General features: G+C 43.1%; 2 protein-coding genes across 6 annotated transcripts in view; one reads left to right on the top strand and one right to left on the bottom strand.

Annotated features, from left to right (window-relative positions):
• Window positions 1-660: 660 nt before the first annotated feature.
• LOC123755619 (aly/REF export factor 2-like) lies at window positions 661-5058 on the bottom strand. Its single transcript, XM_045738340.2, has 5 exons — window positions 5005-5058; window positions 4087-4146; window positions 3853-3981; window positions 1319-1562; window positions 661-1135 (listed from the first exon to the last, which is right to left on the bottom strand). Exons 1-5 carry the CDS (start codon window positions 5056-5058, stop codon window positions 921-923), a joined length of 702 nt encoding a protein of 233 aa, XP_045594296.2. The 3' UTR covers window positions 661-920.
• Window positions 5059-12010: 6952 nt separating this feature from the next.
• Window positions 12011-27082, top strand: part of LOC123755802 (uncharacterized) — an 81859-nt gene continuing 66787 nt past the window's right edge. For all 5 annotated transcript variants that reach the window (XM_045738623.2, XM_045738624.2, XM_045738625.2 and 2 more), the window contains exon 1: window positions 12011-12381. The gene's annotated coding sequence lies outside the window, so the exon portion shown is untranslated. The remainder of the gene's footprint in view (window positions 12382-27082) is intronic.

Raw genomic sequence — 27082 nt, forward strand, 5'->3', positions numbered from 1 at the left:
CCACGTTGGGTATACCTGGAGGAGGCGGCATTGGCACATGTGAGGGATCTGGAGGGTGAGATGGTGCCTGAGCGGTACCGATGTCACCACCTGGGTGATTCAGGCGGTGACATCGACTGAAGCATCGGAGTTGGTCGAATCATCGGTTTCGGAGTCGCACTCTGACAAAACTCAGTTTTATATAGAGTACATTTGAGAGAATGTGGTTAATATCTACTATATTCAAAGATTTAAGTAAGAGGGCCGAGTGCTGCCCGGGGCTGTTATTATTCTAATAGGTGACTTGTGTTGAGTATACTGGAGCCTGTCATTTAGGTAAGAGTTAGTTAGTTCATTTATTATGCACCCCGTACCCATCTTGTGGGCGGTAGTGGAAAGGGTTACAGAGGCACATAATGGGCTCAGAGACTGAACCCCACAAACATTTAGGTAAGATTGAAGGTATTCGAGGGAGTGACCTCTGACTATCAAGAGCTGCATGTATCAAGTTCATCATACTGATTAAATCATTGGTGCTTTTTCTGTGACTTCAGTTACCTCAAGGTAACTGCAGAGGTAGTGTGTACTACTGTGTGTAGTAGTGTGACGTCTGTAGAAATATTCAAAATATCGCAAATAGGAATTGCAACAAATAAGCGGCGTTAAAAATAAATCTGCTAATGTTATTCTTCAGCTTTATTATTTAGGAAGTGTACAAAGGATGACAAATATAATTTCAGGAACTATAGAAACCTTCCAGACAAATACATTGCTTATCATCTAGAAAAATATAAATGGATAAAATGGAATAACAAATTATACCATATAAAGCAACACAAAATACACTGGATACGTAGATGATATGTGTAGTCAGAAAGAGGACTGGATACACACATTATTGTTAATAATCAAAATAATGGCTTTTAAATAAAATTGGAATCCTATTGGTCTAAAAAGTTGTGTTCACGGTCGTATTCACAATCTCTAGGGGTGCTGTCACTGAGGTGGACCTGGCTGACAAAAGCCTCCAGCTCAGCTTGTAGTTGTTCAGCAGCCTGCTTCTTGGCTGTGGCTGCTCGCCGTGCTGCTGCTGCCCCCCTGCCACCACCCCGACCAGTGGTGGCGCCACTTCTCCGCTTGTCACTCTCACCGTTACCTAAAGAATAAAGGTAATAACTAATTAGGTGATCTGTAGTTGAAAGGAAAAACAATCTTATGTCAATAAACTTAGTCTATGTATTTAGTGATTTAAGAGTCAATTAGTCTATGTATTTAGTGATTTAAGAGTCAATTAGTCTATGTATTTAGTGATTTAAGAAATGTATCGAGAAAAATTTACCTGAATCATTCAAAGATGTTGGCTTCTTGGTTGATGACTTAATCGTCATTTCTTCACTTGATGATCCATCATCGATTTTAACGCTCACTTTTCGGCCAAAAAGTTTAAAACCGTCGTATTTTTTCTGAGCTCTAACTGCATCTGTTCGCTTCTCAAAAACTACATGTGCAGCGCCCATTGGCTTTCCAAAGCGATCGTAGTATATGGCTGTTTCACAAATGTCTCCTTGTCTAGCAAAAAAGTCCTGAAGAACAAAATTTAAGTTATTATAAATGTAATATAAATATTTCTTATGATTTAAATAATATATATCCACAAATCAGAAGGGAAATCCGGGTTCGAATCCCAAGCGATACAGAAATGGTTGGGCCAGTTTCCAATTACCTAAAGGTAATGTTTTCACTGTAGTGACTAATACTAAATTAAAGCAGTTTGTTCTAAAGATACTTGCAACTTTATATCCTTTCTGCCAATCTAATAAACACAGTAGGTTTATTACCTACTGTGAAATACCAACATAGTAGGTAATAATCCAGCATAGATTGTGTACTGTAGATTATAATAATCATATTATAGGTATTTTATGATTTAATTAGATTACCAACTTTAATCTACAAAAAAGCCTCCAGATCTTTAGCCCCTGCTATTGCTTTGCTCTTCAACAAGTCACTTGAACTCCAAACCTTTCCAGATATTCTAAAAAAAGCGAGAGTAACGCCTGTCCACAAATGTGGTGATCTCACAGATGTTAACAACTACAGACCTATATCAATCCTGCCAAACTTGTCAAAAATTTTTGAAAAACTAATCTATAAGCAGCTTTACTCATATCTAGCCAAACTCAATATACTTAGCCCTTGCCAATATGGCTTCAGGCCCAAAAAAAGCACTAACGATGCACTTATTAGTATGCTTAACTCAATTCATACAGCTCTTGATAAAAATGAGTTCCCTGTTGGGTTATTTGTGGACCTGCGTAAAGCTTTCGATACTGTCAACCACCAAAACCTTCTTCTTAAATTACATCATTATGGTGTCAGAGGACACTCCCTACAATACCTCAAATCCTACCTTACTGACAGGCTCCAATGTGTTTCTGTGAATAATACAATTTCGCCCACCCTACCCATCAACATTGGTGTTCCCCAGGGCAGCATACTTGGCCCTCTCCTCTTTCTCATCTACATTAATGACCTTCCAAATGCCTCCCAACACCTCAAACCAATCCTATTTGCTGACGACACAACCTTCATTTACTCCAGTCCTGATCCCCTTGCTCTAAATGCCACAGTAAATACTGAGCTAAATAAAGTCCATCTGTGGCTAACTGCCAACAAACTCACCCTTAACATTGACAAAACTTTCTATATTCTGTTTGGCAATAAATCCTCTAATCAAATAAATCTCAAAATAAACAATACCCAAATTTGTAACAAATTAGATGGCAAATTCCTTGGCATTCTCATTGACCACAAGCTGAATTTCCAGGGACACATTCTAAATATATCAAAAAAAGTTTCAAAAACTGTGGGCATTCTTTCTAAGATCAGATATTATGTACCACGCCCTGCCCTGGTGACTCTCTATTACTCCCTTATCTATCCATATCTCAACTATGGTATTTGTGCTTGGGGCTCTACTACCCAAAATCACTTACGTCCTCTAATTACTCAACACAAAGCTGCTATTAGGACAATATCCAACTCTGGCCCCAGACATCACTCGGTACCCCTACTCAAATCTCTGAATATGTTAGACATTAAGTCACTGCACATTCACTCATGTGTATTATACATATACAAAACGCTAAATTGTAATGCCAATCCTGATCTCAAAAGCTTCATAGAAGGTTGTAACAGAACCCATGAGCACCACACCAGAAATAAATACAGTTTTGATATTCCTAGAGTACGACTTAATCAAACCAGAAATGCTCTACAAATCAAGGGGCCCAGGATGTGGAATGACCTTCCCAACCATGTTAAAGACAGTACCTCTCTCAACCAGTTTAAGTTAAAAACGAAGCTATACCTAATAAATTCCATGTAACCTACCTTACCCTTCTATTGTCAACCCATGTATGTTTTTTTTTTTTTTTTTTTTTTGTTTTACAAATCAACGCTGTTTTAATGTAATTTTCTGTAATAATTTATAATTGTATTTGTGCTGTTTTTTCAACAATGTTCCCCCCCTCTTTTACCTCTATTTTTATTTGTACTCAACGCATTTTTTTCTTTTTACCCATTAGTTTTAAGCTTTAGTCAGTAGTGTTTTTTCCTGCCCGAAACGCTTTGCGTAATAGTGGCTTTAGGCATTGTATGTACTAGCTCTATCTATAAAGCCAACAAACTTTGTAAAATCTCTTTATGTATGTGCCTTTGCCTAAATAAAAATTATTATTATTATTATTATTATTAATGTATAAATCATAATGCATAAATTGACAATTGTACTCTCCAAATTTCTCGTAAGTAAAAAAACCGGCCGTAAGTAAAAAGCATAAAAATCAGGTGTGATAATACAATATGACTTACGTGAAGGTCAGCGCGCGAGAAACCAACATTTAGGTTACTGATGAAGATTTTGGCGGGACCAGCCTGGTGGCGAGAGCGGAGTCCTCTCTTCTGGACTCCACCGTTGTTACAACTTTCATCCACATTATCCTGGAAAATGAGTTTTAAACATGAAGCTTACTGTGAAGAATAATGGGTACTCAACATTGCAAACAGAATTATATGCCATAAATTATGCAATTGATAATAATTTACATGATAATCTTCGATCCAGGCATTGTTATCAGAGATAATATCAAACACATCACAGAGATCCTAGATGTAGGAAAAGAATAACACAATCTAGGGCTGTCAATCACCCTAAAATGTATACCAAGTCACACTGGCATAGATGGTAATGAAAAGACCGACTTCACTAGCAAAAACGTCCACTGGTCTGTTGTACAGGTTAAAATACTCCAAATTTTTCACAAATTTAGGAGCAAATCGAGAAGAAAATACTCCCAACTATCAAAAATCGTCACAGCCAAAGTAGCGGAAGGCAGATCCACTGCGATGTGGTACAAAAAAGGCATTGGGTAATACTCTTTCAAACCAGGCAAAAGGCAATCCAGAAAATCGCAGTAGCATTACTGCAGTGAATTAGTTACTGGGAGGCAATAAACCTAACAGTTAAAGTGTCATATCTGTGGAACACATGCAGAAATGCCACTGTTGCATTAGTTACCGTGACGCAACTCACACTCAACCAACAAAAGCAGTGTGTTAAAACAAAAGCGGGAGAAAATGAGGAAACCCTCCAACTCTATTTAAAACTACCCCAAATATCACAGTAACAAAGTTATCATGAACAGCCGAACTCAATTACAGGCTCACTATAAATCGTGCTACAGGAACATTTTGTTCTGAGTAGTTAGATCTAAAACAAATTGGAACGTCGCTTTCTCCTGATTAGAAGACGCCAATAAAACGCCTATTATAGTAGGTGTTATTATTGTACTTTTAACGCTTCTAGAAATAAGTACTAGTATCCCAATGACCCACGCAAGACAGCTATGTAGATCAAGTCAAATATATGTATACCGTATATGTATGTATACCGCTTGACAAATCCAAATGCAAAGATGCACAACAAAATTCCTTGATATAAGGGAAAAAGCCGCCTTAAATTACCTCATCTGCCAAAACCTGTCTGGAGCGTAGGCGGCTGGTGCCCGGCTTGGACATATCTTCCAGACTCCTACCAACGTTAGATGACATGTCTGGTGGCGGAGGTCCGTCAGAGGGAAGTGTTCACAGTATTGGGGCTGACAGCAACTGATCTCCTCTGTTACTCTCGTCATATAAATACTAATTGCCGCCTCACTAATTTAATCCTCGAGATCACCTCACCTCAAAATCCTCAGGTAACATTAACTATGAAATGCTTACTGGAAGCTTATTTAGCTTCTGGTAAAATCAACAGTTATGAACTGCAAATAAGTTTAATACAAATTTATATTTACATAAGAACAAAGATAACTGCAGGACTACTGGCCTATACGAGGCAGCTCCCATCTATAACCACCGAATCCCACTCATATACATGCCCAACCGCGCTTGAAACAATCGAGGGACCCCATCTCCACCACGTTACACGGTAATTGGTTCCACAAATCAACAACCCTGTTACCGAACCAGTATTTACCCAAGTCTTTCCTAAATCTAAACTTATCCAATTTATACCCATTGTTTCGTGTTCTGTCTTGTGTTGATACTTTTAATACCTTATAACACCTTTCTAATACCTTATAAGAACATAAGAACAAGGTAACTGCAGAAGGCCTATTGGCCTATACGAGGCAGCTCCTATCTATAACCACCCAATCCCACTCATATACATGTCTAACCCGCGCTTGAAACAATCGAGGGACCCCATCTCCACCACGTTACGCGGTAATTGGTTCCACAAATCAACAACCCTGTTACCGAACCAGTATTTACCCAAGTCTTTCCTAAATCTAAACTTATCCAATTTATACCCATTGTTTCGTGTTCTGTCTTGTGTTGATACTTTTAATACCCTATTAATATCCCCTTTGTTATGTCCATTCACCCACTTGTAAACCTCTATCATGTCACCCCTAACTCTTTGCCTTTCCAGTGAATGCAATTTAAGCTTTGTTAATCTTTCTTCATATGAAAGATTTCTAATTTGGGGAATTAACTTAGTCATCCTACGCTGGACACGTTCAAGTGAATTTATATCCATTCTATAATATGGCGACCAAAACTGAACTGCATAATCTAAATGGGGCCTAACTAGAGCAAGATATAGCTTGAGAACCACACCAGGTGTCTTGTTACTAACGCTGCGATTAATAAATCCAAGTGTCCGATTTGCCTTATTACGAACATTTATGCATTGATCCTTTTGTTTTAAATTCTTACTAATCATAACTCCCAGATCCTATATGGGAATATGGTATTTGGGAAATGAATGGATGTCGAGGGCACTTGGTGTCAATTGCCGGCTGGAAAGATATTGCAAATCTAATGCAATATCTTTCATAGACAAATGGGAACAAATTTTGAGGCTAGGTAATGATGATAGAGTTACAAGATACGAGCTAGATGGTGTTGAGATTGCGAAGTCGAATTGCGAAATGGATCTGGGAGTTATGATAAGTAAGAATTTAAAACAAAAGGATCAATGCATGAATGTTCGTAATACGGCAAATCGGACACTTGGATTTATTGTTATATTATAACATTGTTGTTATATTATCATAGCAATATGGAAGTTGTAGTAAAGGACCTGGTGACTCTAGTGGGAGCCCTGAGGACAGAGTTGGACTCTCTGCGGGAGGAGGTGCGTCAGCTGAAAGAACAACGAGAAGTAACGAAGGAGGAGACCAGTAGTAAAGGAACCTCGTCTTGGAGAGTTGCGAAAGACAGGGGCCTTAAGAAGACTTTGATAAAGCCGCCTTCAAACGCCATAGCAACTTCTAATTCATTTGACGTTTTGGAGGACGAGTGCTGTGGAGAGACTGTGGATCGCGCAAAAGGGAAAGCAACGAAGAGAAAGGAAGCGCAGGCCCCTCAGAAAGTAAAGGAAGTACCTAAGCAAACATTAGTTGTGGGAGATTCCCAGATAAGGTATTTGGATAGAACGTTTTGTGCTAGAGATAGGGGGAACAGGTTAAGGGTTTGCTATCCCGGAGCTGGCATTGGTGATATTATAAACAACATGAATGATATTATGGCTGGTAATGGGAACAATCCCATTATTTGCATTAGCGTGGGAGGAAATGATGTTGGTCGAGTTAGGAGTGAGGAACTGATTCAGAGGTATAAAACAGCCATAGAGTTAGTTAGGAGCAAGGGAGGAATCCCGATCATATGTGGCATTCTTCCAAGAAAGGGAGTGGGAAATGAATGGATATCGAGGGCACTTGGTGTCAATTGCCGGCTGGAAAGATATTGCAAATCAAATGCAATATCTTTTATAGACAACTGGGAACACTTCTATGGAAGAAATGAAATGTATGCTCGTGATGGGGTGCATCTATCGAGAGCTGGGGTTGTTGCTGTTGCGAACTCGTTGGAAGAAGTGGTTAGAGGTGTTTGTTTGGGTTTAAACTGTTAGTAGATAGAGGTATGGGAATTGATTTGGAGGAAGTAGGTAATAAAAGTATGTGTTCGTGGGAGAACGGAATTGGCAAAACGATCAGGGAAAGAGAAGGTCCGCAAAATAACAATTCACTTAGGGTATATTACACTAACAGTAGAAGTCTAAGAAATAAAATTAACGAATTAAATGCTCTTGTCTGCACAGAAAAAATAGATATTATTGCACTTACCGAAACGTGGATGAATGTAGAAAATAGAGAACTATTAGCTGAATATCAAATATATTGATTTAAACTATTTCACACAGATAGATATATTAGACGAGGAGGTGGAGTAGCCATATATGTTTGGGACAATTTGAAATGTAGTCTCAAAGAGGGAATCAAAACAGAGCCACACACAGAAACTATTTGGATTGAATTAAACGAAAAAGCTAATAATATTATAATTGGAGTAATATATAGGCCACCAAATTTAGACAGAATGGAAGCAAAGCACCTATGGGATGAAATATCTAGAGCATCTAGATCTAACAGTATTTATGTCATGGGTGACTTTAATTTTAGCGGAATAAACTGGTTGAACAAAACAGGGAATAGTGAAGCAGAAGATTTTCTAGAATTAATTGACGATTGCTTTCTTACGCAACACATTAAGGAACCAACACGGGAAAATAATATTTTAGATTTAGTGTTAACTAACAGGGAAACGCAAATTAATGACATCGAAATAGGGAGTGAGCTAGGGAGCAGTGATCACAAAGAAATCAGATTTAGCATAGAATGGAATAGACCAGTAGGAGAAAATTCTGTTAAAGTGCCAGATTTTCGAAAAGCTGATTTTAATAGCCTAAGAAATTTTTTGGGTCAAATTGATTGGAAAGTCTTGGGTATGGGGTGTGGGCCGGTCTTGGAGCGAGACATGAACCCAGCGATAGGTGACTTAAATGGGGATTTCGATGTGGATTCAATATATAACTTATTTAAGAATATTCTAAACAAAGCACAGGAACGTAGTATACCATACAAATTGAATAGATCGAATACTAATGACCCAAAGTGGATAACAAAGAATTTGAAGAACCTTATAGGTAAAAAGAGAACTTGGTACAAAAGGATTAAAAATGGGGAGGTCACTTTAGAACAGGAATTCGTACAACTGGTTAGAAATGTTAAAAAAGAGATAAGGAAAGCAAAAAGAAACTATGAAGTTCGCATAGCAGGGCAAGCAAAGACAAATCCTAAAGGGTTTTTTCAGTTATATCGTACTAAGACTAGGGAAAGGATAGGTCCATTAAAAACTGAGACAGGTCAAATAACAGATAGTGATGAAGAGATGAGTAGTATTTTTAATAAATATTTTGTATCTGTATTTACTAAAGAGGAACTTAACAATATGCCTTCAGCCGAACAAGTCTATGTGGGTGGAGACGAGGACAGGTTGACGAGTTTAGCAGTTACCAGGGAGGATGTTCTTAAACAAATAGTAAAACTCAAACCAAACAAATCCCCAGGGCCGGATGAAGTGTTTGCCAGGGTGCTTAAAGAATGCAAAGAGGAGCTTTGTGACCCACTGTCAACCATATTTAATAAATCAATAGAGTCAGGCAGAGTGCCAGAGTTTTGGAAAGTTGCTAATGTGATACCAGTTTTTAAGAAAGGAGATAGATCACTTGCGTCTAACTATCGACCAATTAGCCTAACGTCTATTGTGGGAAAGTTACTCGAATCTATAATAGCAAATAAAATTCGTCTTCATCTTGAAAAACATAAATTAATAATTGAGTCGCAGCATGGTTTTGTGGATGGCCGTTCATGTTTGACAAATTTGTTATCTTTTTGTTCTAGCATTGTTGAGGCAGTTGATGGTGGTAGGGGTTGCGATGTTGTGTACCTTGACTTTGGCAGAGCTTTTGATGCAGTGCCGCATGAGAGACTGATTGGGGGGATGGAGTCTCGTGGTATTGGGGGTGCTATATTGGGCTGGATTGGGGCATGGCTGTGCCGGGGGAAGCGGAGAGTTGGTGTAGGTGGGGTCGAGTCAGAGTGGGAGAATGTTGCGGGTGGAGTGCCTCGGGGCTCTGTCCTGGGACCTCTGTTGTTTATAATGTGTATAGATGATTTAGATTCGGGTTTGAGTGGCGGCATTTGCGGGTTTGCCGGTGATACGAAGATCGGTAGGGAAATTAATTCGGAGGAGGACTCACTATCACTTCAAGTTGATCTAGATAGGGTTTTGAAATGGTCAAAGGATTGGCAGATGCAGTTTAATGCTGATAAATGTAAAGTTCTGAGGTTAGGTAATGATGATAGAGTTACAAGATACGAGCTAGATGGTGTTGTGATTGCGAAGTCGGATTGCGAAAGGGATCTGGGAGTTATGATTAGTAAGAATTTAAAACAAAAGGATCAATGCATAAATGTTCGTAATAAGGCAAATCGGACACTTGGATTTATTAATCGCAGCGTTAGTAACAAGACACCTGGTGTGGTTCTCAAGCTATATCTTGCTCTAGTTAGGCCCCATTTAGATTATGCCGTTCAGTTTTGGTCGCCATATTATAGAATGGATATAAATTCACTTGAACGTGTCCAGCGTAGGATGACTAAGTTAATTCCCCAAATTAGAAATCTTTCATATGAAGAAAGATTAACAAAGCTTAAGTTGCATTCACTGGAAAGGCGAAGAGTTAGGGGTGACATGATAGAGGTTTACAAGTGGATGAATGGACATAACCGGGGGATATTAATAGGGTATTAAAAGTATCAACACAGGACAGAACACGAAACAATGGGTATAAATTGGATAAGTTTAGATTTAGGAAAGACTTGGGTAAATACTGGTTCAGTAACAGGGTTGTTGATTTGTGGAACCAATTGCCGCGTAACATTGTGGAGGTGGGGTCCCTCGATTGTTTCAAGCACGGGTTGGACAAGTATATGAGTGGGATTGGGTGGTTATAGAATAGGAGCTGCCTCGTATGGGCCAATAGGCCTTCTGCAGTTACCTTTGTTCTTATGTTCTTATGTTCTTATTAATCGAAGCGTTAGTAACAAGACACCTGGTGTGGTTTTTCAGCTATATCTTGCTCTGGTTAGGCCCCATTTAGATTATGCAGTTCAGTTTTGGTCGCCTTACTATAGAATGGATATAAATTCACTTGAACGTGTCCAGCGTAGGATGACTAAGTTAATTCCCCAAATTAGAAATCTTTCATATGAAGAAAGATTAACAAAGCTATTATGGGCCAATAGGCCTTCTGCACTTACCTTTGTTCTTATGAAAGACTTGGGTAAATACTGGTTCAGTAACAGGGTTGTTGATTTGTGGAACCAATTGCCGCGTAACGTGGTGGAGGTGGGGTCCCTCGATTGTTTCAAGCACGGGTTGGACAAGTATATGAGTGGGATTGGGTGGTTATAAATAGGAGCTGCCTCGTATGGGCCAATAGGCCTTCTGCAGTTGCCTTTGTTCTTATGTTGACTTAAGGAGGTTGGTTGCATGTAGTGTTCTGGGGGGGGCCTATTAATCGAAGTTCCTAACAGCTATTCCCTGATATTTGTCACTTTAGTTTGGCTTATATTCCAGACAACATTATTTTGTTAATGTGTTCGCAGCTGACGACAAGTTTGGTGTTATATATATATATATATATATATATATATATATATATATATATATATATATATATATATATATATATATATATATATATATATATATATATATATATATATATATATATATATATATATATATATATATATATATATATATATGCAACAATGATCACAAAAACACTGATCCAAGTATGCAGAATAACCACATATGAAAATTAGAAACTGCTTAACGCGTTTTCGGCTAATTCGCCTTCATCAGAGCAAAGTAGAATCCATTCATTCTACTTTGCTCTGATGAAGGCGAATTAGCCGAAAACGCGTTAAGCAGTTTCTAATTTTCATATGTGGTTATTCTGCATATATATATATATATATATATATATATATATATATATATATATATATATATATATATATATATATATATATATATATATATATATATATATATATATATATATATATATATATATGACAATGTCAGACCACGGAGGAAAAATGAAACAGGAAATTTCCTTAAGTACTTTCGTATATTAAATACATCTTCAGAAGGTCTAAATACACCTTCTGAAGATGTATTTAATATACGAAAGTACTTAAGGAAATTTCCTGTTTCATTTTTCCTCCGTGGTCTGACATTGTCACATTCTTAATCACGTGTTTATTTTCGTGATATACACACATATATATATATATATATATATATATATATATATATATATATATATATATATATATATATATATATATATATATATATTCCCTAATCTCTCTTTCACTGTTTCTAGGACCCGCTTTCCCTTTGGCCAGTGTATAGATGAATACTCAGTAATTTGCACGTCCATGGATAATCACAACATCGACGTAAACAACAATTATACTTCTTTTGATAGGAAAATTACACCCTCTCTCTCTCTCTTTTGGTCGTCAGTAGTAGAGTAGGGAGCGGAGAGGTGGGAGTATGGTGCGTGTGTGTGGCCCGGCCGGCAGTTGTCTCTCACCTCAGTGGGGAGTTGGACGCTGCGCGGAGCACCTCCCATACACCACCTACTACCCCACACATCCTATCCCCATATCCCAGACACATCCTACCACCCTTATCCCAGATACATCCGACGTACCCCAGCATCCCTCACACATATCCTACCCTCACGTCGCACATATCCCAGACACATGCTAACCCTACATCCCAGACACATCCTATCCCACAAATGGATTAATTAATCCACCAACCCAGGTAAATCCTAAGCCAAGCCCCTGGGGTGACAGATCTTAACGTGAAGGAACACGCCCCGTACTCCAGCATCTGCGACGAAAGGTATTTATTTTCTTATGTGCAGGGAGCCAGCCTAGCTATGGTCGACAAATTTCCTAGTCTATTAACTAGTAGGTGAATATGGGGCACGCATGTCGCCGCCCTCCCTGGGATTCGAACCCATCTGACCAATGAGTTAAGACTGTTGAATCAGTGTTGAGAGACAACTGCCTCTAAACAATAACATTACCTTTGTTGTTCCTGTTTTATGTTGTGTTATGATTATTTTTAGCAAATATAGCATATACAGTATAATCTTAACTTGTCTTGTCAGAGACAGGAAGCATATATATATATATATATATATATATATATATATATATATATATATATATATATATATATATATATATATATATATATATATATATATATATATATATATATATATATATATATATATATATATATATATATGACCGAAAGGGTAAAATTAATGATTCTAACACGGATCTTCTCAATATTTCTTACGTTTTTCTTCACTGTCAGGGGTAATTGAAAAATTAACTCTCCAAAGTTCATTTTCTCATGTTTTACTTATGGTCTGACGCCTAAAAGTGTTTCGCAAGGACTTCTCACATTTTTAAAGACAGGTTGAAAATTACCTCTGCTGAAGACATTGATAAACTACAAACAGATATTAACAAAGTTTTCGATTGGGCAGCAGACAATAACATGATGTTTAACGGTAATAAATTCCAGGTACTCAGATACGGCAAAAATGAGGATCTTAAACATAATAAAGGGTACAAAACACAATCGAATCTGCCCATAGTAGGAAAACAGCATGTCAAGGATTTGGGAATAATGATGTCCGACGACCTAACGTTTAGAGAGCATAACCAAGCAAGTATTGCGTCAGCCAGAAAAATGAAAGGATGGATTACGAGAATCTTCAAGTCCAGAGATCCCATCACAATGGTTGTACTCTTCAAGTCGCTTGTGTTGTCCCGTCTTGAGTACTGCTCAGTACTCACTTCCCCCTTCAGAACAGGAGAGATTGCTGAAATAGAGGGAATACAGAGAACATATACGGCACGCATAGACGAGATAAAACACCTAAATTATTGGGATAGTCTCAAAGCTCTCCAAATGTACTCACTAGAAAGGAGACGAGAGAGATACCAAAGAATATACACATGGAAAATACTGGAGGGACAGGTCCCAAATCTGCACAGTAAAATAACAACGTACTGGAGTGAACGACATGGAAGAAAATGCAGAATAGAACCAGTGAAGAGCAGAGGTGCCATGGGCACAATCAGAGAACACTATAAACATCAGAGGTCCGCGGTTGTTCAACGTCCTCCCAGCAAGCATAAGAAATATTGAAATATAACCGTGGACATCTTCAAGATGAAACTAGATTGTTTCCTTCAAGGAGTGCCGGACCAATCGGGCTGTGATGGGTAAGTGGGCCTGCGGGCCGCTCCAAGCAACAGCCTGGTGGACCAAACTTTCACAAGTCAAGCCTGGCCTCGGGCCGGGCTTGGGGAGTAGAAGAACTCCCAGAATTCCATCAACCAGGTATCAACCAGGTTCACACATATCATTTCATGCTTATATTAGTTTTGGGTGAGGTGATATGACAAATATTTTTGGGTGAGGTGACACAAATTAATGGGTATGAATTGCATATGAGAACATAAGAATGAAAGTAACTACAGAAGGCCTATTGGCCCATATTTTCTCTTGCTGCTTCTATGTTGGTTCGGGGTCTTGAAGTGGGTAGAATATAGTTATGTGTTAATTGACTGTTGATTGCTGGTGTTGACTTTTTGATGTGTAGTGCCTCGCTGATGTCAAGCCGCCTGCTACCGCTGCATCAATCGATGATTTCTGTGTTGCTTGTTAAGACTTCTCTGGTGATGGTCTGGTTGTGGGAAGAGATTATGTGTTCCTTGATGGAGCCCTGTTGCTTATGCATTGTTAATCGCCTGGAAAGAGACGTTGTTGTCTTGCCTATATACTGAGTTCTTTGGGGCTGACAGTCCCCAAGTGGGCATGTGAAGGCATAGACGACATATGCATATATATATATATATATATATATATATATATATATATATATATATATATATATATATATATATATATATATAATATGCGGAAAATCCACAGAGAAATATGAAATGAGGTGAACGTTTCGGCTTTGTTAAAGCCTTTGTCAACACCAGACTGATATATATATATATATATATATATATATATATATATATATATGATATATATATATATAATATATATATATATATATATATATATATATATATATATATATATATATAATATATATATATATATATATATATATATATATATATATATATATATATATATATATATATATGATATATATATATATATATATATATATATATATATATATATATATATATATATATTTATATATATATATATATATATATATATATATATATGATATATATATATATATAATATATATATATATATATATATATAAAATATATATATACAATATACAATAACCTCCGTTGAGGTTAAGACCGTTTGTGCTCTCTGTTAAGCTTTTTGCGCTACCGCTCACAGGATGAGTATAGGGTGCACAATAAATTAGGTGCCTCCGGCGGTAACAATCAAATGGAAAGAGTTTTCTAAACCCCCGGATTGAGGCATTAGGTGAAGAGAAACGTGCCCAACCGTTTCTGTCTCTTCAGGCTAATCGAACCCGGGATTCCCCCCGATTGTGAGTCGAGAGCGAAGCCAAGTATTCTACGAGACTCCTTCAGGAGCCATACTTGGAGGAGGAAGGTGGATGTGAGACGTCAAACATCTGGGCGGTTAAGGTCAGGTAGCGTACACAGTGTAGCGTCTGGAGCCCTCACACTCCCCACCACCAGCTGACTAACTTCCTCACACACCCCCACACACTCCTACACACTCTTCACATGCTCCTACACTCTTCACATGCCCTTACACACTCTTCACATGCCCTCACTCTCTCAACACACCCCCACACACTCTTCGCACCCCCCCCCACTCTTCACACCCCCCCCACTCTCCACAGCCCCACACACTCTCCACACCCCCACACACTCTCCACACCCCCCCACACACTCTCCACACCCCCACACACTCTCCACACCCCCCCACACACTCTTCACACCCCCCCCCCACTCTCCACACTCCACACACTCTCCACACACCCCCACACACCCCACACACTCTCCACACCCCACACACTCTCCACACACTCTTCACACACCCCACACACTCTCCACACCCCACACACTCTCCACACACCCCACACACTCTCCACACCCCACACACTCTTCACACACCCCACACACTCTTCACACACCCCACACACTCTTCACACACCCCACACACTCTCCACACACTCTCCACACACCCCACACACTCTCCACACACCCCACACACCCCACACACTCTTCACACACCCCACACACTCTCCACACACTCTTCACACACCCCACACACTCTTCACACACCCCACACACTCTCCACACACTCTTCACACACCCCACACACTCTCCACACCCCACACACTCTCCACACACTCTCCACACACTCTTCACACACCCCACACACTCTTCACACACCCCACACACTCTCCACACACTCTTCACACACCCCACACACTCTCCACACACTCTTCACACACCCCACACACTCTCCACACCCCACACACTCTCCACACACTCTTCATACACCCCACACACTCTCCACACCCCACACACTCTCCACACACTCTTCATACACCCCACACACTCTCCACACCCCACACACACTCCACACACTCTTCACACTCATGAAAGGCTGGTGTACAGGAGGGAAGAAGCAAGCAAGGATAACTTGAAGACAATGAACTGGGTAAGGGAGTACCTGAAGGGCAGAAAACAGAGTCACAGTCAGAGACGAGGTTTCGAGTTGCAGGAAGGCCACAGGTGGAGTTCTCCAAGGGTCGGTCCTAGGACCGCTGCTGTTCCTAATTTACGCGAATAACCTTCCAGGAGGAATGAGACTGTACCTGGCAATGTTTGCCAGGTACAGTTTGAGACTGTACCTAACAATGTACCTTTGTGTCATGTGCCTGTGATCATGACACAAAGCTAATGATGAATGTGAAAACTTGAGGAGGACTGCAGAAAGTTACAGGATGACCTTGACTAACTCCATCAGTGGGCAAACAAATGGATGCTAATGAACAAGTCCACAAGAGCCGTTACGAGGGTTCATTTGTTCATTTGATGCATCACGCTATTGTGATTTCTGTGTGTAATGGATGCTAGAATTCAATCTCAACAAGTGTAAAGTATTGACGAAGGGAATGGCAGAAAGGAAGCCAGAAAGTATCTACACCAATGAAGGAAGGTAACTAAAGGAATCGGAAAGAGAAGAGGGTTGGGGGGAGTGGATATAAATACAACACTACTTCCAGAGGCTCACACAAACAGGGTAACATCAGCAGCATATGCGACGCTGGCAAATATTAGAACATGGTTTTGAAACCTAAATTAGGATTCATTTAATGCAATTACACAGCCTTCGTTAGACCAATTCTGGAATATGCAGCGCCGGTATGGCACCCGCATCTTGTGAAGCATATAACCAAAATTAAAAACGTACAAAGGTTTGTAACAAGACTGGTGCCGGAGCTAAGAGGACCAAGGTATGAGGATAGCTTATAGGAACTAGACGTCACATCACTGCCAGGGGCCAGATTCACGAAGCAGTTACGCAAGCACTTACGAACCTGTACATCTTTTCTCAATCTTTGGCGGCTTTGTTTACAATTATTAAACAGTTAATGAGCTCCGAAGCACCAGGAAGCTGTTTATAACAATAACAACAGTCGATTGGCAAGTTTTCATGCTTGTAAACTGTTTAATAAATGTAACCAAAGCCGTCAAAGATTGAGGAAAGATGTACACGTTCGTAAGTACTTGCGTAACTGCTTCGTGAATCTGGCCCCTGGAGGAGAGAGGAAACAGGGGAGTGGGGACATGATTGCAATATACAGGATACTGAGGATAATTAACAAGGTAGACAATGACAACCTCTTTTAAAAGTGAAAGAAAGTATGACAATAATGTATATAAATGGAAGCTGGAAACGAAATGAGTGGAAGAAACGTAAGGAAGTTCTGGAAGTCCCTGTACGGGCGGCCAGCAAGTGGAACACACCTGTCGACGTAGTAGTTATGGAAGCCACCTCCATCCCCAACTTTAAGGTACCCACCTCTCCCTCATGTCTTGTGGTTGGGGGGGGGGGAACGGGTGCCCTGAAGTTATATAAAAATCCTACAGCCCCAGAAGTTCACCACGGGGGAGACATCTCCCGTCACGCAGGGTGCAGTCGCACCTCCACAGATCTCCAGTATCATCTATTGATACTGGTAACGGCTCAAAAGGGCCACCACTTACGGGTTATTCATGCCCGTGCCACCTCTTGGGTGGCTTAATCTTTATCAATCATCAATCAATCAGAAGTTCACACCATTTGGTCCGGGAGACATCTCCCGTCACGCAGGGTGCAGTCGCGCCTCCACAGATCTCGAAGCTCAATGGCTCAAAAGAGCCACCACTTACGGGTTATTCATGCCCGTGCCACCTTTTGGGTGGCTTAATCTTTATGAATCAATCACCAGAAGTCCAGTTACAGCACCGCTCCTGTGCCAGGTAAGTCCACTACGGCCTAAACAACAACAACAACCCCGAAGTGGCAAGGAGGAAGGACGGGACAACAAAATAGTTAAACTACAACACAAGAGAGGTACAAGAAGGGCGGCAGACGGGGCCTAGAGCTAGAGCTCGTCCCGGGACCCAGCAATAAGTAAGGACACCAACGTCGTAACACCAGAAGGAGCGGTAAACAAGATAACACCACCACAACACAACACATACAAACACCACCACATTAACCCCTCACCCTTCAAGGACAATATACACACTCCACATCTGACTACATATATGATAAGCGGCCGCGGCGGGGACTCATTAACCTCTTTTTTGTTTTGAGATATATAGAAGAGTTGTTACATGGTTGTAGAGCCGCTAGTACGCGCAGCGTTTCGGGCAGGTCCCTGGAATAGGATCCCCGCCGCGAAGAATCCTTGTTACAACCAAGTACACATTTTACTGTTGAGTTAAACAGAGGCTACAGTTAAGGATTTGCGCCCAGTAAACCCTCCCCTGCCAGGATACGAACCCATGACATAGCGCTCGCAGAACGCCAGGCAAGTGTGTTACCACTGCACCACGGAGACTCTTAAACACGAAAAGAAGATCGAAAAGTTCAATATCTCCACCTCCAAAAGAAGGTGGAGATATTGCTGCATCTTGAAATAATACAAAGAACCTACAAAAGCAAGTTAGGTGAACTGAACCTAGCAACTAAAGATCTGGAAGAAACCAAAGGAGACATGATCCCAACGTACAAAATACTGTGAGACATGAAAATACACGTACGCAGTGCAGATGTTAAGTGGAAAAAAAACTGAAAGATTTTGTGGAGGCCATCTCCATCCATGACGTCACTAGCAGCTTCAACAGTGAAGTAAAAAGTCAAGAATTTGTTAATATAATTCAATATAATTAATTCTGTCCCGGGGACAGGCAGCCAGGGTATATATATACGTTAGGCTTATATCGAGGTACTTTTATCTTTCCTAGGATGCAACTCCACCACAAGCTGACCAACTCCTGGGTACCTATTTACTACTAGGTAAACAAGGGCATTATGTGATAGGCGACGCGCCAAATGGTGGCGGCAGTGTATGGTGGCGAGGGTGTATGGTGGCGGGTGTGTATGGTGGTGGGAGTGTATGGTGGTGGGAGTGTATGGTGGTGGGAGTGTATGGTGGTGGGAGTGTATGGTGGTGGGAGTGTATGGTGGTGGGAGTGTATGGTGGTGGGAGTGTATGGTGGTGGGAGTGTATGGTGGTGGGAGTGTATGGTGGTGGGAGTGTATGGTGGTGGGAGTGTATGGTGGCGGGTGTGTATGGTGGCGGGTGTGTATGGTGGTGGGAGTGTATGGTGGTGGGAGTGTATGGTGGTGGGAGTGTATATGGTGGTGGGTGTGTATGGTGGTGGGAGTGTATGGTGGTGGGTGTGTATGGTGGTGGGAGTGTATGGTGGTGGGTGTGTATGGTGGTGGGTGTGTATGGTGGCGAGGGTGTATGGTGGCGGGTGTGTATGGTGGTGGGAGTGTATGGTGGTGGGAGTGTATGGTGGTGGGAGTGTATGGTGGTGGGTGTGTATGGTGGTGGGAGTGTATGGTGGCGGGTGTGTATGGTGGCGGGTGTGTATGGTGGTGGGTGTGTATGGTGGTGGGTGTGTATGGTGGTGGGTGTGTATGGTGGTGGGTGTGTATGGTGGTGGGTGTGTATGGTGGTGGGTGTGTATGGTGGCGGGAGTGTATGGTGGTGGGTGTGTATGGTGGTGGGTGTGTATGGTGGTGGGTGTGTATGGTGGTGGGTGTGTATGGTGGTGGGTGTGTATGGTGGCGGGAGTGTATGGTGGTGGGTGTGTATGGTGGTGGGTGTGTATGGTGGTGGGTGTGTATGGTGGCGGGTGTGTATGGTGGCGGGTGTGTATGGTGGCGGGAGTGTATGGTGGCGGGTGTGTATGGTGGTGGGTGTGTATGGTGGCGGGAGTGTATGGTGGTGGGTGTGTATGGTGGTGGGTGTGTATGGTGGCGGGAGTGTATGGTTGTGGGAGTGTATGGTTGTGGGTGTGTATGGTGGTGGGTGTGTATGGTGGCGGGAGTGTATGGTGGCGGCAGTGTATGGTGGCGGTAGTGTATGGTAGAGGCAGTGTATGGTGGCGGCAGTGTATGGTGGCGGTAGTGTATGGTAGAGGCAGTGTATGGTGGCGGGAGTGTATGGTGGCGGTAGTGTATGGTAGAGGCAGTGTATGGTGGCGGCAGTGTATGGTGGCGGTAGTGTATGGTGGCGGCAGTGTATGGTGGCGGTAGTGTATGGTAGAGGCAGTGTATGGTGGCGGGAGTGTATGGTGGCGGTAGTGTATGGTAGAGGCAGTGTATGGTGGCGGCAGTGTATGGTGGCGGTAGTGTATGGTAGAGGCAGTGTATGGTGGCGGCAGTGTATGGTGGCGGTAGTGTATGGTAGAGGCAGTGTATGGTGGCGGCAGTGTATGGTGGCGGTAGTGTATGGTAGAGGCAGTGTATGGTGGCGGCAGTGTATGGTGGCGGTAGTGTATGGTAGAGGCAGTGTATGGTGGCGGGAGTGTATGGTGGCGGTAGTGTATGGTAGAGGCAGTGTATGGTGGAGGGTGTGTATGGTGGCGGCAGTGTATGGTAGAGGCAGTGTATGGTAGAGGCAGTGTATGGTGGCGGGAGTGTATGGTGGCGGTAGTGTATGGTAGAGGCAGTGTATGGTGGCGGCAGTGTATGGTGGCGGCAGTGTATGGTGGCGGGAGTGTATGGTGGCGGCAGTGTATGGTGGCGGCAGTGTATGGTGGCAGCAGTGTATGGTAGCGACCGTGTATGGTGGGGGGGGGAGAGGGTGGAGGCAGTAACAGGTTCCAACACACTGACTCACGCTGGGAAAACCAGGGATGGCAGTGTTAGTGTGAACTCGTAACGGAAGGAAACAGCTACTGGAGACTCATCGTAAGTGTAAGACAATGAGTAGCCCTAATGAGTGTGGCCGGGACTCACGTATGCTGAGAGATTCCTCTCCGCTTACCCACCATCCTCACGCATACAATGTTTATCTGTCTAGGTTAAAATGGGCTTCGCCCCCTCGCCTTAAGCTACAACACAGCCCTCAAGGGATTACCCTCAAATATTTAATTTCCCGCTACATATTTCCTCACTCTGGTAAATATTATGAAACCCGTATCGTTCCTCGACTAATAATCACCGTTGAGGTCAGATGAAGACCATTTTATGCCCTTGGTAATCCTCTCTTTTTTGCGCTACCGCTCACAGGATGAGTATGGGGCGCACAATCAACTATAGCCGCTTCTAGCGGCAACAATACAAAATCAAATCTATTGGAAAGGATAAGAGACTTGCTTATGGATGCTATACAGTATTTGCCTCAGAGTGCATGACAAGAACTGTAGAGTTAGCAAAAGCATGTTCTTAACGCGGTAGTCTAATAACCTTGGATTGTGATAACCTTGGATTGTGATAACCTTGGATTGTGATAACCTTGGATTGTGATAACCTTGGATTGTAATAACCTTGGATTGTAATAACCTTGGATTGTAATAACCTTGGATTGTGATAACCTTGGATTGTGATAACCTTGGATTGTGATAACCTTGGATTGTGATAACCTTGGATTGTAATAACCTTGGATTGTGATAACCTTGGATTGTGATAACCTTGGATTGTGATAACCTTGGATTGTGATAACCTTGGATTGTAATAACCTTGGATTGTGATAACCTTGGATTGTGATAACCTTGGATTGTAATAACCTTGGATTGTAATAACCTTGGATTGTAATAACCTTGGATTGTAATAACCTTGGATTGTAATAACCTTGGATTGTAATAACCTTGGATTGTAATAACCTTGGATTGTAATAACCTTGGATTGTAATAACCTTGGATTGTAATAACCTTGGATTGTAATAACCTTGGATTGTAATAACCTTGGATTGCTTATGAGAACAAATTTAAAAGCTCACAGGTAAAGTTAAAATCTACACTAGCCAGTTCGTCTATCACTACAATACTTGTTCATATCATAACTGCGTGTTCACATCATAACCGTATCCCATAACCAATCATAACCGCGTGTTCACTTTCATGGTTGTATCATCCACTAAAATACTGCCCTTGTAACTGAATCACAAATTGACTTGGAGAATACCTCACACGTGCCTAAATCATCGTGTAACTTTACATGTTCATGAAATTAGTAATGTGTTCATCAATGTTGAACGTTGATGACTAACGTTCAACAAATGTTTTTTTTAGGTTCTAAACTGTAAACAGACTGTCGACATATATATACTAACTAATTCTGTGACTAGTTCATTAGTTACAGAATTAGTGCTGTAACTTGTTCAGATAACTAAACACTGAGATTCAGTTTCAGAGCCCATTACGTGCCCATTGTAACCTTCCCCCCCCCCCCTCGCTTCACAGGCAGGGTGCCGCCACCCAAATGACTCTTCTACATGCAATAGACCATAACACTACACTACACTCTACACTACACTACACTACACTACACTACACTACACTACACTACATCACACTGTGTAATGATGTAAGGGCGAAGAGGGAGAACGGCCTATTGACAAAGCTCGAGTGCCGGGGGGAGTTGTGTAAAACCCTGGTTTGTGTCTCGGAGAGGCTGCAGGATCCAGTAAGTTCAGTAGAACTTCGGTTTCAACTCTTTTTGACCATGTGGTAGCTCAGTCGATTAAGGCAGCGTCTGGGATGCTCTTGGAGGCAGGTTCGAATCCTCGTCACGGCCCTTGTGGATTTGTTCAATAGACCATATTTTGTCCATAATTTTGGATGCCACTATTCTGGATATATTTGACTTCAATGAAAAAAGGTCGTTATTTAACTGTATAAATCTCTGGTGCGCCTCCACTTGGGTTATTGTATCCTAGCTTGGAGACCTCGTCTTCAGAAGGACATAAGAAGGTCTTCTGAAGACCTCATCTTCAAGAGGACATATAGCTGCTCCGGAGAAAGGGCAACACCGGGCAATAAAAACTTTCCAGAGCTAAGTCGACTCTCGTATCAGGAACGGTTGAGGGCCACAGGACTAACATTACAAACTAGGCATGACAGGACGGATCTTGCTGAAACTGTTAAAATACTGAACAATGAGGAAGCTCTTGATCCAGATAACTTCTTCAAAAGGTCAGATGTAACACAAACAAAGAGGTGTTGCCTCTTTGTTGCCTGAAACGCTACGCGTACTAGTGGCTGTACAAGAATGTAACAACTCTTGTATATATCTCAAAAAACAAAACAAAAAAACTCTTGTATATATGTAACTTGATTAGCTAAATGAATTGTGGGGTTCAGTCCCTGAGCCCATTATGTGCCTCTGTAACCCTTTCCACTACCCCCCACAAGATGGGTATGGGGTGCATAATAAATGAACTAAACTAACTATCTAAAAAAAAGGGAACAATGGTTCCAAGCTCAACTAGCCACAATGCAGGAAGGAAACATGAGATGGTTTATTTCACCCACAGGGTTATAAGCCTATGGTACCGCCTACCCGCCGAAGCCGTAACTGCCAAATTACTGTTATATTTTAAAATCTAAATCGATAAAATCATCAGGATAAATTGGGGGGGGGGGACATTTGACAAGCCGCCGGCTTCATGTACATGTCAAGGCCGCGTGTGAAGTGTCCTTCGGGTAAATTCAGGTAAATACTGCATTTATAGCCCCATATACTTAGTGTAGCAGGCCATATATCAAGGCTTCGTGTGCCCCTATACATCATTCTCCAGTATTCTCATATCGTTTATATACATATAACTACATGGGTACCCGGCGGGGTCCGGGTCATCCCCTCCCCCCGTTTTACCCCATCACCCCCCCCCCCCTCTTCTCACCTCTCCACATTCTCCATCTTTTTTCACTCCCCTCTTCCCCAACACACACACACACACACTCTCTCTCTCTCTCTCTCTCTCTCTCTCTCTCTCTCTCTCTCTCTCTCTCTCTCTCTCTCTCTCTCTCTCTCTCTCTCTCTCTCTCTCTCTCTCTCTCACACACACACACAACACAAAATTAATATAAAATTAATATAATTTTTAACACATTCAAGTACATCAGAATTTGTGGAGCTAACCAAGAATATATGAACACACTCTTGACAGTGTGTCAAGAGCTTGGTACACGATGCTCAAAATCTATATGAAAAGACGAAAAATTGCTTACAACCATGAAAAAAAATCCCTTAGTTCAGAATTCATAAAAAAATATCGCTGTAGGAGCAAATATTTATTGAAGGGAAAGCAATTTGACCGAACCCGATAAGCCTATGACAGTCACATACCACCCAAGTGTCATATTGAAAAAAATAATGGGTGAAGTTATCCACACCGTCTGGCCTCCGACCTTGGAGCGACATTCTCTTTTGTTTCAGAGTATATTTTAAAACGTTTCAATAAAATATATAAGGTTAAGGGGGCACACAAACACGCAGCTGGCACCAGTTGCCTCACTTGCAGTGCCATGCGGAAGGTCCTTGAGGTGTGAGATCCCGGACGCAGGTTCGAATCCTCGTCACGGCCCTTGTGGATTTGTTCGTGTGAGAGGCTTAGTTTGGGGGGCGTGTGGGGTCATAAAGGGCCAGCGTGGGGTGGTGTGGGTAGACGGTGGTGGGGGGTGTCGGTGGTGGGGGTAGACGGTGGTGGGGGGTGTCGGTGGTGGGGGTAGACGGTGGTGGGGGGTGTCGGTGGTGGGGGTAGACGGTGGTGTGGGGTGTCGGTGGTGTGGGGTGTCGGTGGTGGGGGTAGACGGTGGTGGGGGGTGTCGGTGGTGGGGGTATACGGTGGTGTGGGGTGTCGGTGGTGTGGGGTGTCGGTGGTGGGGGTAGACGGTGGTGGGGGGTGTCGGTGGTGGGGGTAGACGGTGGTGTGGGGTGTCGGTGGTGTGGGGTGTCGGTGGTGGGGGTAGACGGTGGTGGGGGGTGTCGGTGGTGGGGGTAGACGGTGGTGTGGGGTGTCGGTGGTGTGGGGTGTCGGTGGTGGGGGTAGACGGTGGTGGGGGGTGTCGGTGGTGGGGGTAGACGGTGGTGTGGGGTGTCGGTGGTGTGGGGTGTCGGTGGTGGGGGGGTAGACGGTGGTGGGGGTAGATGGTGGTGTGGGGTGTCGGTGGTGGGGGTAGACGGTGGTGGGGGGTGTCGGTGGTGGGGGTAGACGGTGGTGTGGGGTGTCGGTGGTGTGGGGTGTCGGTGGTGGGGGGGTAGACGGTGGTGGGGGTAGATGGTGGTGTGGGGTGTCGGTGGTGGGGGTAGACGGTGGTGTGGGGTGTCGGTGGTGGGGGTAGACGGTGGTGTGGGGTGTCGGTGGTGTGGGGTGTCGGTGGTGGGGGGGTAGACGGTGGTGGGGGTAGATGGTGGTGTGGGGTGTCGGTGGTGGGGGTAGACGGTGGTGGGGGGTGTCGGTGGTGGGGGTAGACGGTGGTGGGGGGTGTCGGTGGTGGGGGTAGACGGTGGTGTGGGGTGTCGGTGGTGTGGGGTGTCGGTGGTGGGGGTAGACGGTGGTGGGGGGTGTCGGTGGTGGGGGTAGACGGTGGTGTGGGGTGTCGGTGGTGGGGGTAGACGGTGGTGGGGGGTGTCGGTGGTGGGGGTAGACGGTGGTGTGGGGTGTCGGTGGTGGGGGTAGACGGTGGTGGGGGGGTGTCGGTGGTGGGGGTAGACGGTGGTGTGGGGTGTCGGTGGTGGGGGTAGATGGTGGTGTGGGGTGTCGGTGGTGGGGGTAGATGGTGGTGGGGGTAGATGGTGGTGTGGGGTGTCGGTGGTGGGGGTAGACGGTGGTGGGGGGTGTCGGTGGTGGGGGTAGATGGTGGTGTGGGGTGTCGGTGGTGGGGTAGATGGTGGTGTGGGGTGTCGGTGGTGGGGGTAGATGGTGGTGGGGGGTGTCGGTGGTGGGGGTAGATGGTGGTGTGGGGTGTCGGTGGTGGGGGTAGATGGTGGTGTGGGGTGTCGGTGGTGGGGGTTGATGGTGGTGTGGGGTGTCGGTGGTGGGGGGGTAGACGGTGGTGGGGGTAGACGGTGGTGGGGGGTGTCGGTGGTGGGGGGTGTCGGTGGTGGGGGGTGTCGGTGGTGGGGGTAGATGGTGGGGTGGGGTGCCGGTTGAAAGGGGGGTAGCCTAAGTTGTAAATTAATTTTACCTTCCAAATTTGTCCGTTGTTTGAACAAAGTCTGGCGGTGGCCGCACAAAACACCGCATGCGTGTGTGCGTGCGTGTGTGGGTGCGTGCGTGTGTGTGTGTATCTTCGCCATTTCCTGCAAGAAATGACTTGCTCATTGTCCATAAATGTACTAAAGATAATCGTGATTTGCCGTAATAGCATTAGCAGTCATTATTGACTCGCAGAATATTCAGCAGCTCGCTTGATAAAACAGAAAAAAGGTACTCAAGATGGTGTAGGAGGGAGGAGGAGGGGCGACGGCTGGTGTTGACGATGACCCAGCACCCGGCCCACGCCCTCTCCATCAACCCTCCTTCAGTTGATGTGGCCTCTTACGCCACGTCCCCAGTGGGTAAATCTGGGCAAAACGGCGCTGATTTCGACGTCGAATGCTTTGAATCGACGCTACTCGATCGTGTTGGGCCAAAGAGGAAGGCCAGATCCTGCGCAATGGTGTTCAGTACAAGAGAGTTGAACTCTAAACAGTAATTAACTCACAGGCACAGTTAATAATAATATAATTAATATAATAACAACTCAGGGAAGAAGTAATTCAGTAAAGTGAACAGGGGAAGAACGTGCAGAGGTTAGTGGTTTCTAAAGAGATTACAATTACCTGATGTTACAGTCCCATGACGTTACAAGGCGTGAGATACATAATCATTTACAACGGGAAAATATTAAGAGAAACAGGTTTCGAATCTACACACGGAAATCATTCCTTACAAGAACAGAAGGCATGGCAGGAAGTGCAAAATAGCCCTGCTGAAGAGTAAGAGGTGCAGTGGATGCACCAATCTTGAGGTTATCTTGAGATGATTTCG

The sequence above is a fragment of the Procambarus clarkii genome, chromosome 43, assembly GCF_040958095.1.
Source record: "Procambarus clarkii isolate CNS0578487 chromosome 43, FALCON_Pclarkii_2.0, whole genome shotgun sequence".
Classification (NCBI taxonomy): Eukaryota; Metazoa; Arthropoda; class Malacostraca; order Decapoda; family Cambaridae; genus Procambarus; species Procambarus clarkii.

Bases quoted from the DNA above. Each gene is read 5' to 3' on its own strand.
- LOC123755619 (XM_045738340.2), bottom strand. From the start codon at position 5,058: ATGTCCAAGCCGGGCACCAGCCGCCTACGCTCCAGACAGGTTTTGGCA. The intron at 4,147-5,004 runs GTAATTTAAGGC...TCCTACATCTAG, and splicing joins GACAGGTTTTGGCAGATGAG to GATCTCTGTGATGTGTTTGA. The intron at 3,982-4,086 runs GTAAATTATTAT...CTCATTTTCCAG, and splicing joins CCTGGATCGAAGATTATCAT to GATAATGTGGATGAAAGTTG.